At 37.2% G+C, this 17,152-nt stretch overlaps 1 protein-coding gene across 7 annotated transcripts in view; it reads left to right on the top strand.

Moving 5' to 3' along the window:
• The first annotated feature begins 2,455 nt into the window (after nucleotides 1–2,455).
• fry (furry) overlaps nucleotides 2,456–17,152 on the top strand; it is a 152,900-nt gene continuing 138,203 nt past the window's right edge. For 2 of the 7 annotated variants that reach the window (XM_053768631.2, XM_053768628.2), the window contains exons 1-19: nucleotides 2,459–2,664; nucleotides 4,449–4,493; nucleotides 4,748–4,851; nucleotides 5,313–5,531; nucleotides 5,776–5,927; nucleotides 6,233–6,432; nucleotides 6,876–7,091; nucleotides 7,467–7,590; nucleotides 8,193–8,414; nucleotides 8,688–8,922; nucleotides 9,236–9,857; nucleotides 10,131–10,314; nucleotides 10,734–10,939; nucleotides 11,316–11,515; nucleotides 11,935–12,008; nucleotides 12,464–12,585; nucleotides 12,742–12,829; nucleotides 13,243–13,334; nucleotides 15,256–15,384. In XM_053768631.2, coding sequence (XP_053624606.1) covers nucleotides 4,782–4,851; nucleotides 5,313–5,531; nucleotides 5,776–5,927; nucleotides 6,233–6,432; nucleotides 6,876–7,091; nucleotides 7,467–7,590; nucleotides 8,193–8,414; nucleotides 8,688–8,922; nucleotides 9,236–9,857; nucleotides 10,131–10,314; nucleotides 10,734–10,939; nucleotides 11,316–11,515; nucleotides 11,935–12,008; nucleotides 12,464–12,585; nucleotides 12,742–12,829; nucleotides 13,243–13,334; nucleotides 15,256–15,384 — 3,155 coding nt within the window. In that variant the 5' untranslated portion in view covers nucleotides 2,459–2,664; nucleotides 4,449–4,493; nucleotides 4,748–4,781. Of the gene's footprint in view, nucleotides 2,665–4,434; nucleotides 4,494–4,747; nucleotides 4,852–5,312; nucleotides 5,532–5,775; nucleotides 5,928–6,232; nucleotides 6,433–6,875; nucleotides 7,092–7,466; nucleotides 7,591–8,192; nucleotides 8,415–8,687; nucleotides 8,923–9,235; nucleotides 9,858–10,130; nucleotides 10,315–10,733; nucleotides 10,940–11,315; nucleotides 11,516–11,934; nucleotides 12,009–12,463; nucleotides 12,586–12,741; nucleotides 12,830–13,242; nucleotides 13,335–15,255; nucleotides 15,385–17,152 lie in introns of all 7 variants that reach the window. The other 5 variants (XM_053768634.2, XM_053768629.2, XM_053768632.1 and 2 more) reach the window with 5 other exon arrangements.

Below are 17,152 nucleotides of genomic sequence, written 5' to 3'. Positions count from 1 at the left end.
TATATATATATACGTAATTTTATAAAGTATCTAGGTAATAAATAATATGATCGAGCTTCAACTGCTGATCATGGAAAATACCTAAAAAAATGTGATTCTAAAGAACCAGTCAGACAACTGATCTATTGAAAGAGTTGATTTTATTTAATGCTTCTAAAATTCATAAATAAACCGGAGTCGGGGACCCAAAACTTGTTTACGGTGTTAACGTGAAGCTCAAACCGCGGCCCTTAGAGGTCGATGCAGCTACGAACGGTAACTATAATTTCATGCGATTCGATTTCACACGATAAATTGGGCATCTTATGGCTTCCTTACCTCCCGGACTACAATAAAGTTTTTGAATTTGAATTTTGAATTTGAATTTGAAATTTGACTAGGTGACACGCCGCCAGCTAGTACGAACGATTGCACTGAACTGCCATGGTTGGCTCATGTCACAGTCGAGCGCACTAATTCTTCATCAAACTGATGCGCACCACTTTCGACTATCGCGTAGTCAATTTAAGAACTATAATCAAATTATTGCCTCCGGTTGAACGACTTCACAATCAAGTAAGTAATCATTATAATACCGCGGTCAGTACCTATCATCTAATTGTTCACCAATTTACCTAGCAGAAAATGGCGACCTTTTCTCAAAAGCTAAAAAAAGTATATTATGATGACCCTAACTAATTAATGGGATCCGTTTTTGCTTTCTAGTATGGTGTCACCTAGATTTTCGTTTCAGTCAAATATCAAATATTCTAATAACGGCCCTCCACATCACCCATTCGAGGTGCCATACACGTTTTGAAGACAGTACATGGCCTGCAATGTTACAGATCCCTCGTCCGAAAGCATATGTTAAAATCTAGTCTAACGTAAATACCTACCTAGGTTCTGCACTTTGCGCGTTCGTTATCGATAGCGACATCGCGTGGGCAACGTGGCGAGAGGCTAACTGGTGTCATTTGTGACCCCACAATGTCGATCTAAAAGGACAGGTGCAATGCCACATCCATGATAAGTCTTTTTATATAACAGTGAAGCGTGGCGGTGCTTGAACAGCAAAAAGATAGTTGCGAGTCATGCGGCTTACCGTCCTAGTCTTCATGTCCATCACATAGCAAACTCCAAGAGTGCCGTCTGTGCTGGTATAGCCACGTGTTGAGTATACCGGCATATTAAGTAGGTAGGGACTAGGGAACAAATGTGTAGCACCCAAGAAATGCCGGCTTGATGTCATATCGTCAATTGCTAATGGTCTTCCTATTTACAACTAGCATGTCGACGACCGTAGGAAGCAGTGACGAAAACGTAGAAACGCCGATCCTGGGCTCTGACGGACTGAGGAAGAAACCGGGTTAACTAGAATTAACGACGGCGACGAGTATCCGCACCAGAAACCGCAAACTATCCTCGTAAATCAGGCCAGGGCTCTATTTATATTAAATCCATTTATTTATAGTAAATCCATATCCATTGGCTACTTATATCTATCTACCAGCAGAACCTTGCAAAAGTTTGTAGAACCAACATTCTTAGACCTCTCTTATTTAGCTTGGCTTACAAGGAGGGTTAGCGGCTTGTGATGCTTCGCGTAGTTTGCGTATGTAGTGAAGCCTGCCGCACAATAGATCACAGTAGCATAGAATTAGTAGATTCAACTGAACTATAGTGCGTGGTTTAGTACGAAGTACGTACTAAATCCACGCACTGTTGTTTTAGTGCGTGGATTTAGTACGTACTTCGTACTAAATCCACGCACTATAGTTCACCATTAGTAAAAATATCGATAACTACCTAGTATCGATACTTCTTGATTAGTCGCTACGCTACGCTATCGATACCTACCTACTACGCGAAAAGCTACGACACAAGCATAATACAATGGATAAATTGAACTTTATTTGGACTGTATTCGGAAAAACACAAACATGTTATTTAATCACATTAGATACCTACCTACTATCGCCAGTCATCTGTAGTATTGATTGATTGATTGATAGATTTATTCATTATAATATTGATTCACTGCATGCTATGTATTGATCAATCCATAGCGGAACTAACGATTAATTTGCAGAGGTTGCGATTTTATTAGATAATATAATAAAGGACAGATAAAATATCATTAGAGTTTTTTTATAAACCATGGAATTAGTAGGTACTCCGTAAAGGTACTTATTAAATCCATGTTATAAACATATAAAATAAAAACTGAAATTAAAATAATGACGACACTGTGAAATGGAATGTATACAGTTAGACAAGTGTATGTTAGCATATTAGCGAGGGCGCCACTTACATTGTAAATACGTAATTTTGATAGCAAAGTTCTAGTTTACTTTTCTACCATGCGCCGAATGTTCATTGTCGTACTTTAGAAAGCATGACAAGTGACAATCAGTAAAAGTGACACAACTCAATATAAAACGATCAAATTAAATAGACATAACCTCATTTCGGTTTATAACAAAACAACGACAATTAAAATTGGACGTAGTAACTAACAAAAAAATTGTCAAAAACTTAATTTGCGATATGATGTGTGATGGTGTATTTATTTTTGCTATTGATTTAAGTTGTTAAAGGGTTATTTTCTACCCTAAATTAGACTCTCTAACATCTAACATGCAGCTGAGTGTATTTTCGACGTTTTGTAAATAGGAGACAAAGGTACAATAGTATGCTTTAAATTGCAGCTCGCGTCAAAATCTTTCGAAACGTTATTATTTCATTACTTTAAACGCTGATGAATTGTGATTCACTCTTGTATTGTTTGTTATCACCGATACAATCAATAATCTGAATTAAACCTGCAACCTATTAGTGTTATCATGCAGTAAAACAATATATATATTTCCATCGTAATGATATCGTCAACAATGATGCGATTGATTTATTTTTATTAATACCTCTAATTTTGATACATACCGCAAGCATCGGTGTTTGCATATAGGTACAGAATCAGTATAATGTTTACTTTCTATGACTAGGTATGCTATTTGAACAATTATTACTTCTGACATTTCTTAGTGATTGTTTTATGATGAGTAATCCAGCTCAATCAGTGTACCTATACGTAAATATTGCAATACACTCTTTGGTTCTTTTGTTCGCATTTTATTTCTAAGTTTATGGTTATTGTTCCAATTTTTTAACTTGATTTTTCCATCAAATACAAATGTTTTTTTACCTTGTTTTACTTTGTGTTTATTTCTAAATGTTGATGTCAAAGTCCCATTTCAGTTATGTTTTATCAGGGAGATGTTTGTTCTCTGAGCACATAACCATACTTTTCCAAAGTGAAATTGTAAAATGAATAGGTATATCAGAATGTAGGTTTATGTCATACATAATAGTAATTGTATATAAAAAGAATAATTTGTTTATTATTAATTTAGATAATAATATTATTCAGAATTTGAAAAGCTTAGCACATTGGCTTGATTTTTACTTAAGCACTTGAAAACCACCATCCATAAGCATATTGTGAGTTTTCTTTCCAAAATGTATGTATGATGTAATTGTTACTGTAAAACCCCGTATATAGGTAAATCTTAGGTTTTCAGAAAGTCTTAGGATTTACCGGCATGGGTTGGTAAATGTAAGGATTTATAAATAATTGACGATTTTTACAGGCTTTTGCCATTGAAATTTAGTATATGCTAGGTTTTGCTACTGATGGCTGGTAAATGTTGGTTTTGGGAATAAAACAATGAGTAATTCTTATTATTTATTTTTTAGTAAAAACCTTACATATATTTATGTAGGTATCATAATTATGAGAGTAATTAATTAACTAAGTAATTAGTAAAATCCTTACCTATTTTAACTTATTTTCATTTGGTAAGTATTTGTTATTTATAAATGTTTTTAACTTTTAAAGGTAATATATTTTAAAGGTAAGGTATAACCTTTAAAATACTTCTTAAATAGTAAAAAATAATAAAAATAAAATTATTTTCTCAACATTTATCGTGCCTTTGATGTAAATCTTAAGATTTACCAAGTGAATGGTGGTAAAAGTTCGAATCGCAAAATTGTGCAGACTTTTACCATTAAGAGTTGGTAAATCTTAGGTTTTACTGGAATATCTTAGGATTTACCGTAGTTCGTGCTTTTTCAGTAACATAATCACACATTTACTTTTTGTAGCTGGATGCAGCCTACTAATTATATTGCAAATTGTTGTCACTTTAATCAAATCAGAATGCTTCACAATGATTGGTTGGCTCTGTACTATTGTGGACTGTAAACATGTTGTAGAGAAAACTCGCAGTGATCACTGATGATGATGAAGCTTCGCTGGTGCCCAATATGCGATGTTCATACTTTGAATTTTTAAGTTTTTTTTATCCTGCTTAGCGATTCTACTATTTATATTATAATCATTATGTGTTGAGATTATATTTTTCTTAAAATCAAGATCCATAAAAATATCAGGTGTTCTTTTTCAGGAACTATGAGTCAACACTGGATTGAATTCAGTTATGTAGTTAGTGGTAAGTTAATAATGTTTACCATGCTAAATAATTGTGTACCGGAATATTATTTCCTTGTAGAGTTTTGTATCCTACTCATCTAGTTTTACTGTGACCTTCCTGTTTGTTGTACTGCTGTTCAGCTAGGGTTCAGCTAGCTACAATTAAAGTTGTATTTAAAGAAAGTTGTATTTTTAGCCAGTCTAACATGCTCCATTTGGTATTACATATTGTTATCATCTAATAATGCCATCTGTCACTTCTTTACTTCACAGAAATATAAATATAGCTAGGAAAAAGATAGGCAAAATGATGACTTCGGAAGAATCTGATTCTTTGAGCACCGTGCCTTCTGAAGGGCATCCTGAAGAGGCATCAGGTATGTAAACCACATGGTAACATTATAATATTAGCATTCCTCCAAGGTTTTGTCTAGTACGTAGAAAATAATGCATCTCAACCAAAGAATCAGTGCTAAAAGCTAATGCATTTTTAATCATGAAATATTGAAATTTGTATTAGTTTCATCTTGGTCACACATTAACATTATTAAAGTGTAAAATAATTAATTTTAAGATACAGAATTCAGAATTGTAATGTAAACATTACCATTCTGAAAGGTATCTTATGAAATAATATGTCTGCAGCTATAAGGCTTTTGACTATTTAAAACAAAAGTCAAATGTATTAATACAAAACAACATAAACCCTAATAAAGCTATTATGGCCTGTGTTGTTTTGTATACATATAAAAAATTTGAAAAGATATTATCAATACAAAAATTGGTATAAGGATTATTAATTCTAGAAAAGATACTTGATGTGAAATCTACACTGCAGGTCCTGAGGAGGCACCTTCATCAATGGTATCCAGTGAAGCTGAGTCAGAAGGCAGCGCATTGTCTGAGGCTCCTCGACAAGATGCAAATCAGGATGGCTCGACCAGTGTGACAACGGACAGCTCACTGATAGAACCTGGTAACAACCTCGCAGACAAACCCTCCTCATCTGGGGACTGGAGGAGCATTGGTGGTGTATCATCTCTTGTCTCAACCAGAGGTTGGTGTATGAAAGATTAGATTGATATTTGAGTGTCGTTTTTCGCTTTTGTCTATGAATTTATGTTGAGTAAACAGCATTTTGGTTCAAATTCGGTGTTTTTTATAATAATGTGTTTTCCAAATAAGTGTATGGCCCACAAATGTACTTTTATTAATATAAAGTACTGAGTGTTCAGTTCATGTGTCAAACATATTTTAGTTTACAATCTGCAATGAAAATATTTTTTTTTTGTGTATTTTAGGACAAATGCTGCCATGGGGTTCCCACAAGGGCCCCATAGTGCCCCCACCTGATTCAGATCTGAGGCCCGGAGAGTTTGTGATGCGGCTACTCTTCACAGAGTTCACAGTGCAGGCAGAGAGGAAAATGGAAGCAGTTATGGCTGAACCTTTGGTATGATGCCTTTATTTTTCTATAAACTTCAATTAAACTAGTTGATGCCCACAACTTCAGCTTCAGCTTCAGCTGGTCTTGGAGGTTCACATTAGATGTTAGAGATCAGAAGATGCTTGACAGGTTGAGCATCTTTTTCATTTAATCATGTTCTATGAAGGAGTGAAGCTGCATCAGGTGTTCCAATTATCAAAGCGAGTTAATAAAAAGTGTTCCAGATATTAGCGTGCACAAACAGATGAGATGTTATTGTTTTATTATATGTTTTGATGTAGTTGTGATTAATCCAAATGTGTTTGTTACAGGAAAAGCCATTGAACAAAACACTGCAACGCGGCGAGGACCCCCAGTTGGACCAGATATTGAGCGCATTCGGCACAGTGGCGGAGCATTGTCTGCCGTCGCTGCTGCGGGCGCTGTTCGGCTGGCTCGAGCGGCAGATGGCAGACTCCGTGCAGCTCAGCGAACAGGCCAAGAAACCCCACCAGGATCTCAGAAATAAAAGGTTAATAGTTGATATATACTTACATATTATAAAATGTTCCCCTCTAGCCTCTGTTTGTATAAACGCTATAAAGTCAAATCTAATGGACGAATTTTTATACGATTTTCACCAATAGACAGTGTGATTACTGATAAAGATTTGGATTTGTAAAATATACTATGGTTTTGTGTTTTACTTTATGATACATATATATATATAGATATATATATATATATTACCGATACAGTATCACGTCTACATCCTTTAAGGGGTGGACCAAGAGCGCGAAACTCGGATGTCTTTGTTCAGCTGTATGGCTGGCTTGTTGGAGGCCTATGAGAAAAATGTCTTGTTTATAGCCCTTTCCTTTCTTCGACAGCGGTGTGCGGTGCAGGTATAACGCAGCCCTTGATTTATTTACTAGATAACATGCATTTATTAGTGCAATTTAATTTGTTACACAGCATAATCTACATAGTATCAGGAAGTGCTGCGGGGGCGGAGGCCACGGAGCGAAGTTGTGAAGAGTTGCAGGCCGAGCGTCGCGACTTGGCTGTGGAGTTCCTCTTCTGCTTGGCCCTCATCGAGGTCCTCAAGCAGCTGCCCTTCCATCCGGGCCATGAGGACCTGGTGCATTACATCGAGAATGTGGCCTTCAAGAGATTCAACTATAAAGAAGGGTAAGCTATTGACTTTAACGGGATCAGTGTTGGAAATTGTTTATAAACGGAAGAACATGTTTGATGCTTGTTAAGGTACAGACGTTTTTCTATACGCTCTTTGTTATACGCGCGTTAATTTTAAGCTTAAAAATCTCCAAGTATTTAAGAACGACGTTCTTATCGCTGGCACAGCCTCCAACTCAAGCCGTTTATTGCATATAATGTGTTTACGTAAGGTGTATAAGGTGCAGTAAGTTCGAACATAAATCTCGTAAGGGTATAGAAAAATAAAATAATGCAATAGGTTTCATAAAATTAAATTAAGTTCTGGAGATGGCATGGTATAATGTCGTCCGGGGCTTCAACGATTAATGTTTTGTTATTTACTAACAGACTGCAGTCTAACCCGAATGCAGCAAACGTGCACATAATAGCAGACTTGTATGCTGAAGTCATCGGAGTCCTGGCACAGTCCCGGTTTGCATCTGTCCGGAAGCGCTTCACGGCCGAACTAAAGGTATGTCTAATATTTACCTCTCATAATCTAGTATCTATACCTAATTGATGTAGTATTTTTGTTTAAACACGTCTGTCTCTCTAATGGCCCAAAATGGATAATTCATTTTTGTGTGTTATGTGGAGAGACATGAGGCTAAAAATGATGTTATTGGATTATCTGTCACCAGAGATCGTCATCGAGACGACATCTATTGTTCTTGTTAAATGGATACTTGTATCTTCATACACCTCTTCTGTATAGGTATATTTTTTATCTATAAAATTTTTACCAACCTAGAAATATCATGACATATCTGTTCATTGAATTTATTACAAAATATATATAAAGTTCATCTTTTCTTACAAGTCTAATTATATTAATTTTAATGAACGTATTTATATTATATTGGCTATTTTAATGAAAATAGGCTTAAACAATATGAAATTACATTAGTGGTTAATAAATGTTTTACTTTAGAATTTATAGTTCTAATTAATAGGTTTAAACTATTATTTGATTATTTTGAACGAAATTCAACAACGTAAGTACTGTAAAGAATGTGTACTGTCAAGGACTCAAAAACTGACTTTAATATTACGAAAATTTACATAACAAATCAGGAGCTGAAGAGCCGTGAGCCGTCGCCGCACACCACGCAAAGCATCATATCCCTGCTCATGGGCATGAAGTTCTTCCGCGTCAAGATGGTTCCCATCGAGGAGTTCGAGGCCTCCTTCCAGTTCCTCCAGGAATGCGCCCAGTACTTCCTGGAAGCGAAAGACAAGGACATCAGGCACGCCCTTGCTGGACTCTTCGTGGAGATTTTGGTGCCTGTTGCTGCGGTAAGTAATAATGGAAGAAAGAAAGTAAGTCTATTCGCTAAACAGTGTGGTTTTAGTAGGCTATGATAGGCCTGAATCCACAGCTATACATGGTTGAATGTATGAAACACAACTAATTTAACTTAGTTTACACAACTATTTAACTAAGTTAACTGTACTAAATTACATATTTTAAAAAGCTATTGGGTCTCACCTGTTCGACAACATAACTTCTTTGTTTGGAGCATTGTCCAACTCAAAACAATGAATTTAAAGACACGTAACTCCACACAGACGGTGAAGAACGAAGTGAACGTGCCGTGCCTTAAGAACTTCGTGGAAATGCTGTACAGCCACACCCTGGACGCTAGCACCAAGTCCAAACATCGCTTGGCACTGTTCCCGTTGGTCACGTGTCTGCTCTGCGTGTCTCAGAAGCAATTCTTCCTCGCGAACTGGCACTGCTTCCTCGCGATGTGTCTGTCGCATTTGAAGAATCGCGACCCGAAGATGTGCAGAGTCGCACTAGGTAAGTTAATGTTTATGCTACACCAACGCAATAATAAGATATAAACAGGTAGGTTAAACATCCGCTCCCAAACTAGAGAAACCCCGTATCTTGGGAACCTGCAGCACCGTTACTGTAAGGCTTATTCTAGCACAGTGAACAGCACACCGGTCACTGAAATTTTTATACTGTGCCATTTTAAATGTACTTTTTACTATGCCATTTAAAATTTTAAATGTACGAAATAAATTTTCAGACAGGCGTTTGACTTCCTTCGTTTTCTTCTACATACGGTTTTCTAGATATTAAAATTGACAAAATTCTGTTGTTTCAGAATCGTTATTTCGCTTGCTTTGGGTGTATATGATTAGAATAAAATGTGAAAGCAATTCAGCGACGCAATCCCGGCTCCAAAGCATCGTCAACTCCCTATTCCCTAAAGGCTCGAAAGGCGTCGTGCCTAGGGACACGCCACTCAACATTTTCGTCAAAATAATACAGTTCATCGCCCAGGAAAGACTGGACTTCGCTATGAGGGAGATAGTATTCGACTTGCTAATGGTGGGGCGGCCGATCAAAATTATACTAACGCCAGAGAGGATGTCTATAGGTTTGCGAGCATTTCTCGTAGTTGCAGATAGTTTGCAGCAAAAAGAAGGAGAACCTCCTATGCCTAGAACAGCTGGCACCTTACCTTCGGGAAACACATTGAGAGTGAAAAAGACTTTTTTGAACAAAATGCTGACTGATGAAACCGCTAGATCAATAGGGATGAGTGCGTACTTCCCGTATGTGAGACGGGTGCTGGTGGAGATTCTGCGGGCTTTGGATGCCCATTACGGAAGGCCGCTGATGCTGACCAACACTCAGAATGTTACCAAAGAGCAGGAGATCAACACGGGCGAGAGGAAGCCGAGGATAGATCTGTTCCGTACCTGTGTTGCAGCGATACCAAGGTAAGATCTTTTATACGTCATTTTATTGTATTTAAATTTTTCTAGTGTGGATTCAGTTGGTGAAGATAGACGCTCATTTCATAGATTACTATTGTAAGACTTATATATTATCTGTAATTAGTGCTAATACTATTACTATATACACGCCAAGGAAGAAACACAGGAGTAAATCTTGTCAAAAAGCCAGGGTACAGCTAGTTTTATCATCACCACTTTAGCGGCATGAGGATAAGGAAGGATTTTAATAGTGCAGAATGACTTCGCCCTCCCCAGACTGATCCCCGAAGCCATGGCCCCCAGCGAGTTGGTGGACTTGCTCTGTCGGCTCACAGTGCACATGGACGAGGAACTTAGGGGGCTCTCCTTCCAGAGCCTCCAGACCCTCATCGTGGACTTCCCCGAGTGGAGGCAGGACGTGTTCGCAGGCTTCACGCAGTTCCTCGCCAAAGAAGTCCAGGTGTTACTTCAAATTCTTATTCAAAGTTATTTACTCAACTTAAGACGATATATATAATTTGTTAAAAAAAATACTTAAAACTGTGTCATATACCGACTTCCATTTGTGCAAATGAAGAAGAATTTCATTGCGGATTTCAAAGTCATTAATAATAAAATCTTGTGAAATATTACAACTGCCTAAATATATCTTCGTTTTCTCACAAATACCACAAATATTTTAAATGCAAAAGTTTGATTATGTCATTACAATCACGTTAAATATATAGGATAGAGATGAAAATTGTTACAAGGTTAGATTATTTCCTCAAATAATACATAGGGTACTTTTTATCACGGATATCTCACGAAGCTCCGGAGATCGGCTAGCAATAAAATAAATTTCTTTGATTTGCATATGAAATATGTATTTTTATCCAGGACACATCACCGCAACTAGTAGAGAAAGGTCTTCGTATGCTGCTCCAACTGCTGACGAGTTGGAAGAACGGCGAGCCGACCGCTTCTACGGCTCCGACGAAAACCGAACCCATGGCCTCCGTGATCCGGGGCGTCGAAGCGCTGGGCCTGGTGATGTTGTGCCAGTGTAAAGCTTACCCCCGGCGGCTGGCGGTCCATGTGCTACTGTGAGTCTAACTTTATTATTTTTTACTTCGTTAGTTTCTACCAGAAACAGAACAGAATGTATTATTTTATCCGTGCCGGTATAGTAATAGAAATGAACGGAATTTTTTTCGACGCAATGTTCGATCATTCGCTTCGGCATCTGGCTGAATTCCGCGATAGGGTTTAGTCGTACCATTCATAACCTCACATTTTCATGAACGGAAAAAATTAACATTTTATTTCTAAATCTGTATGTAGTATGTTTTTGAACGTAATTTATCCTAGATTTGGTATAAGATCAGAGTGGGTATAAAATAAGTACCCAAGATACCGAATCTTTCTACTTGATAGTATGTGTATAGTAGGAATATACAGATATTCCTTATTTATTTTCAGCGAATGCAAGTTCCTCCTAGAGAAGCTACAGTTAACACGCGACGAGCCAGCGCTGATCGACGCCGCAGACGCGCACGTCCCTCATTTTGCCGAGAAGTGTCTGCCGTTGTTGCCTCCAGCTGAAAAACAAGCTATATTGGCTGCCGGACAGCCGGACTTGGTTTGGATTGCGGAGAGAAGCCATGCCGTTTGGACCGCAGGTTAGATAACCGGAGATATGTCGCTTGTGGTTCCGCCCTAGAATAGAACCACTCTGTATTCACCATCGATGTTCTAAGGCAACTGAGGGACAGGTAGCCTTGAAGACTGTTAGGTAAGAATAGCATTCGTGAGGAATTTACGCCGACACCTGGCTTTGCTGCCTCACAGCCCCTAATGGGGAACACTCGAAAATGAGATAAAGACAGTGGCAACCAGACAATATTTTGATTCGATGACTCTTCGGCAACAGAGAACAGAGTCTTCAAGATATAACGACTTAATTCCTATTGTACGTGTGTCTTACCAAATTCTATGACGACATCGGCTTTTCCGAAAACAAACTATAAAATACTCGTATTGATGCCAAATTTCAAAGTTTTTTATTAATTAGTGTAATTATATTTTGAAATTATTAAAGGTCTACAGCACGACGAGACATCAACGAAGAACAGTTGGAGTGGCAGCTCGTCAAATGGCGCAGATCCTTGGGAGGTAATATAATGAACCAATAAAAAGTTCAATTGAAATCCTACATATGGTTCAATCGATACGGTTCAATCATTTGCTCTCTTCGTTAACACAGCCGAAAATACAGTTTTAAGTTTTACTCACACGAGTTTGTTCTGTATCTAATAATTAAGATAGTTAGTCTTAGACACCTTCAAATTTGACCTTGACTACAAGTTTGACGTTGACTTTTACCGGCGCGCTGCTAAAATTTGGATAAAATGGTGTACTTTGCGATTTTCTGCACATGTTACAACTCACGTCAAAGTTGACGGTGCAACTCACTCTGAACAAATTGAAGTGTAAATAATCTTCTTACTGACAGACATGATTTTATGGCGCGACTTGTGGACTGAACTTCGCGCATAAAGTTAATATTGGTGGCTGTTTACGCTCAGCAAAATGGTTTTCCGTCCTTTTAACAATGATAATGTACTCAGGTGGTGCTGTTCGGCCTTTTGGAACGCAGCCGGGTGCCAGCGAGATGTCCGGCCACTGTATTGCAGGCGTGGCCCATCTTACACGCTCGCATTCACGCCCTCTTCACCATTATAGAACCAGCGTAAGTTTGATTCGCTACACCAGCGCCATCTGTGTTAAGCTCGTAGATAGATAGGACTAAACAATTTAATATAGGATGTATATAAAACAGGAGATAACAATACCATATTTAAGAATGTTACAGCGCAGGTGAAAAATATTCGTGAAATTATTCCAGGCCAGTGAACGACAATCGCGCGTCCTTGCTGTCAAGAAGTCCGGCTTTGCCGAGGAAACCTGAAAAAGAAAGAGACGGCTATATGCAAGTACGTTTATAAATACTGTAAATAAATTAAGTTACTTCCTCAACTACCCACTTTTTGTTGTCAGCGTAGTATGTAAATTCCTTCCATTTCTTTCAATCACTTGCCATTCACTAGACATTCCATATTCCTTGTCACAATCTATCCATTCATACTTTAGTCTTCATCTATTTATCGAACTCTATATGTTTACATTATATACAATACTAGCTTTTGCATGTTTATTATCTGCGTCTCATAAATTATTATTAAAAACCTATACTAGATTTTAAGTCCGCTATACAACTGTGAAAACAGCATTGAATTACATCCAGCAGATTTTGCGTGATGCGTACCGTTGTTTCAAAAATATTATTGAGTACACCGTGAAAATTATAAAAACAAATTCACTTACGCATTACATATTATGATTTCAGGTTTGGAAATACTACATGACAATGGCTTACCTCGTGGTCCCGGCCGTGCCAAGCCCAGTGATTCGTTGCGCAAGTCCGGACCTTAGCCTCAGGTAACGTTGTCTACATCACTCTCACTCTATGGTACAAACACCCTTCTATGAACGCGGGAACGCGAGCGGTGGGAATTAAATTACCCTTAAAATATATTAGAGGTGAAAATTCTTAATTTATACAATATAATTGTTTTGATCATGTGTTATGTATAGTTTCTCTTTTAAACCAGACTGTGATGTGCTATAGTTTTAAAGATAATTTTAGCCTGTCCCTAAATTTTCTATAATAAAAAAAAAATACAGTAGCTTATTTCTAAGTAGCATTAGCAAAAACACGATTAGGAACGTTTTTTACGAGTGCGTACAGGAACGATGTGTGTAACAGCCAATAAATTACCATGTTTCAAATTTCGAAGTTTAGCAATTTTTTTTTTCAATCACACATCATTTCGCTATGATAGAAACCTTCCGGCCATATTTCACTATGGGTTTAGTTTGATTTTTAATGCGAATATTATAATTCTGTCGCTTACGTTCCTGCGGCCTCCCTTCAAGGGCACTCGACACAAACCACAGCAGTAGAAATTGGCTTGATTATGAATTATTTTAACGTAAATTGGCAGTAACTTTTATCTGGATGTGCTGATTCTAGTATCGAACCTTGTTTTGTTATGTCTAGCGCCATATGCAAAAATTACGTATCTGACAATTTGTACGAAATTGATATATAGATATTCAGAATCGGCAAAAAAGACGATTCGGAACATGTATATAACTTAATTTTGGAAATAAAGTCAATTCGTCTTGTTTGCTTAAGACGTTAGAGTTTATGTCATGTGCCAACCTTATCTATATTTCCTCTCATTTGCGTATTTTACCCAATCATCATATACCTACATAGAATTATTTAGACTTTTTCGAATTGTTTTTATATCATTGGACCGTATTTTGAATATTATATACGCATGTGTTTATATATAAATCAAATATTTCAATATTATACCACACAAGTATTCTGCACAGTTTTTACATTTGCCGTATCAGAATGAGATATTAATACAAAATTAGGTTTTCGTTTTTTACATTTAGTACATTTTTTATCCAATTATAGGGCTGCGCGATTTGGAAACCTAAAAAATCTTGTTATATTATTAGAATAAAAAATAAGATTGGAAAAAAATATTAGGTATTTGTTGTTAGGGAGTTCCTAGCTTCTCAAGAAGTCAAAGCGTAAAATTAGATGTGTCATGATATTTTGCCCCTTTCAACTTGTATCCAAGTGGACCCGTCGAGATCCACATGTGAGTTCAAGCACACTTTTCTACCTACCTTACTACCTTTTCGATCCTCAGGGAGATTCCAAGATTTTCCTAAATCCTCCGCTGTATCTACGAATATATTATTTTCCTTTTTACTTTACAGTGGATCTTTAGATAGATAGACCATTGGATACTTTTTTAGTACAAGATTGATAAAACATATTAGGTTTCGCTGAGTCGAATATATGTTATTAATATTTGATTGAGAATAAGTAAGCCGCGTTGGGTAATGAAACAAATTGATACATATGTTTTGTAGCACACCTATTGTTAGGTACGATGGCTGTCGCGTCCTACGATGGGCATTTTATACTTTTAATTCGATTGCAATACGTATAGATGAACATTATTGTTGTTCTTATTACATTTATTCATTACTTTTTTTAGTGTGCTATAATTCTTGTGTCAGATTTTATCTAAATCGTCTTACTATCGCCAGTATACGTATATTCATTAGTGAACTTACTATCGGCATGTTTCCTCACTATGTTTTCCTTCACCGGCAGATGGTCTATAAAAGTACAATGTGAATGATCATGTTACATTACATGACTCATTTATGAATACAAACTCGAAGTAGGATCCAAATTTAGGGTCTTAACGTATTATTAACCACTCGACCACCACCGCTGTTACTGTTACTAATTGTATGCCAGTAGCAATGAGACGGAGGGGTGGCTGGGCCTGGCGGTGCTCAGTTCTTCAAGCGAGAGCCTCAACGCGCCCGGCGGCTTCTTCACGCTACCATTGAGCTATGCGCGCGCGCATAGACAACACAAACGAACGAGGTGGCCAATTGACGCTCGCTATGTGCACGTCGCATTTATGATCATCATGTCTGGCGTACGTCGATTCCATCAACGGGATAACTCAGCTTTGATCATTCGAGATGGAGTCGGCTGCGGGCCATGTCATTTTGGGTTATAGCGGCCTACTGCTACCATGCAAGGCCGCTGTTTCATGTCATCGCTCATTTTGTTCACGCATAGGACCCGTGCACAGCTAGCGCACAACTCAATTTTTAAATGTTGCCTTCCGATACGGTGACTTCATACATCATAAAGAACTGTGTTGTCTGTAATGCCACACATTCGTGACTAAAACTTCACAGGACTACACATTACATAACGTCACAAGTGTCACTGTCATTATATGTATGTGTATTCATTGGGTTGTTTTTAATATATTTAGTATAAGTACGTATTTTAAATTCAATTCTTATTTATTTGCACACGGATTTTTTATTAATGAATGTACAGTGAGAATAAAGGTAAAGATTAGACGGTTCTAGCCAGAAACGCAGCCTCGTAAAGTGTGAAAACTGAACTAAATTTTGACAATCATATCGAAACGAATGTGTAGCAAACTGTGCGATAGACCTTATTCAAATGTAATATTGGTAATAAGGACAAGAGGTCTTAAATGATTTAAACGATAATGCTCCCAACCTGGTGAAAATATGTTCATTGGATTGTGAGCTTTATAGCATGCACAGTAGACATACTTTGCTTTGCAATTTATTTTTTTGTGAATGTAAATTATGTCTACATAGGTTACCTTAAAGCTCCATTTGCAACGAACGTTAATTTGTCGGGTGCGAGTGTTGTGGTATAAATCGGCTAACCTTTAGCCGCATCAATCCGCTACAATACAGTTCCGTCTCTTTCTTTCCTATCTTAAGATTACAATCCTGGCTGTATATTCGCTTGTGGTCGATTTTCGGATGGGGTTTTATTCGTTAAACAGTTAGTATATTATGATTTTATGATCCCACTAAATATATAAGCGGATATTTTCACTGTGTAGGCTGTGATATAGACTGTATGTCTGTTTGCCTAGTCATTAGGATTTTAAAAGCTGACTTTTTGTATGTTATTTCCTTATTAGCAACCTTAACAGCCTTAAAATATTCAACCATGTAGATCTTTAGTGAGTGCATGGTACATTCTTATTGAATATAATTAACAGTAGATGATTCGTAATTACCATTATTTCAAAAGCATAAGTCACGAAAACAATATAGTTGTGAAACAGAGCTTGTTTCTTCACGATTTATTCAAATACAAACAAACTTATTGAAATTTGCATACACAACACATAGATACGGGAGTACGGTGAATGGGTATTGGAAAAAATACCTTTAAAAAAGTACCTACCGTTCCCGTGAAAAAATCAAATCGTTGGCGAATCCGTGGGCAAAAGCTGGTACTCTAAGTCTTAATATGGAGGTTGGTTCAAAGACAAAGACAAACATTATTTATTTGCAAAAACATGAGTTTACTTTTTTTACAATGTGGTGTTAAAAGAAAAACTTAATTCTACATGTTTGACCGTCCACCGGTATGCAAATTTAATTTGGTTAGTATATGTTCATTTCATTTAATTTGGTTTGTTCCCCGAACAGCGGACTCTTCTTATCGGCGTGTCCAGAACGTAATTGGGGGTAAATTATATTGTTGTAAATTATGCTAACAGTACGTAGGCTCAGTTGAAAAGTTGCGAAAATTTTCGTACATTATACATTTGTTTGTAAGAAACCACAATACACCATTGTTC

Source organism: Plodia interpunctella, chromosome Z (genome assembly GCF_027563975.2).
Source record: "Plodia interpunctella isolate USDA-ARS_2022_Savannah chromosome Z, ilPloInte3.2, whole genome shotgun sequence".
Lineage (NCBI taxonomy): Eukaryota > Metazoa > Arthropoda > Insecta > Lepidoptera > Pyralidae > Plodia > Plodia interpunctella.
This window is presented reverse-complemented; position numbering and strand designations above follow the sequence as displayed.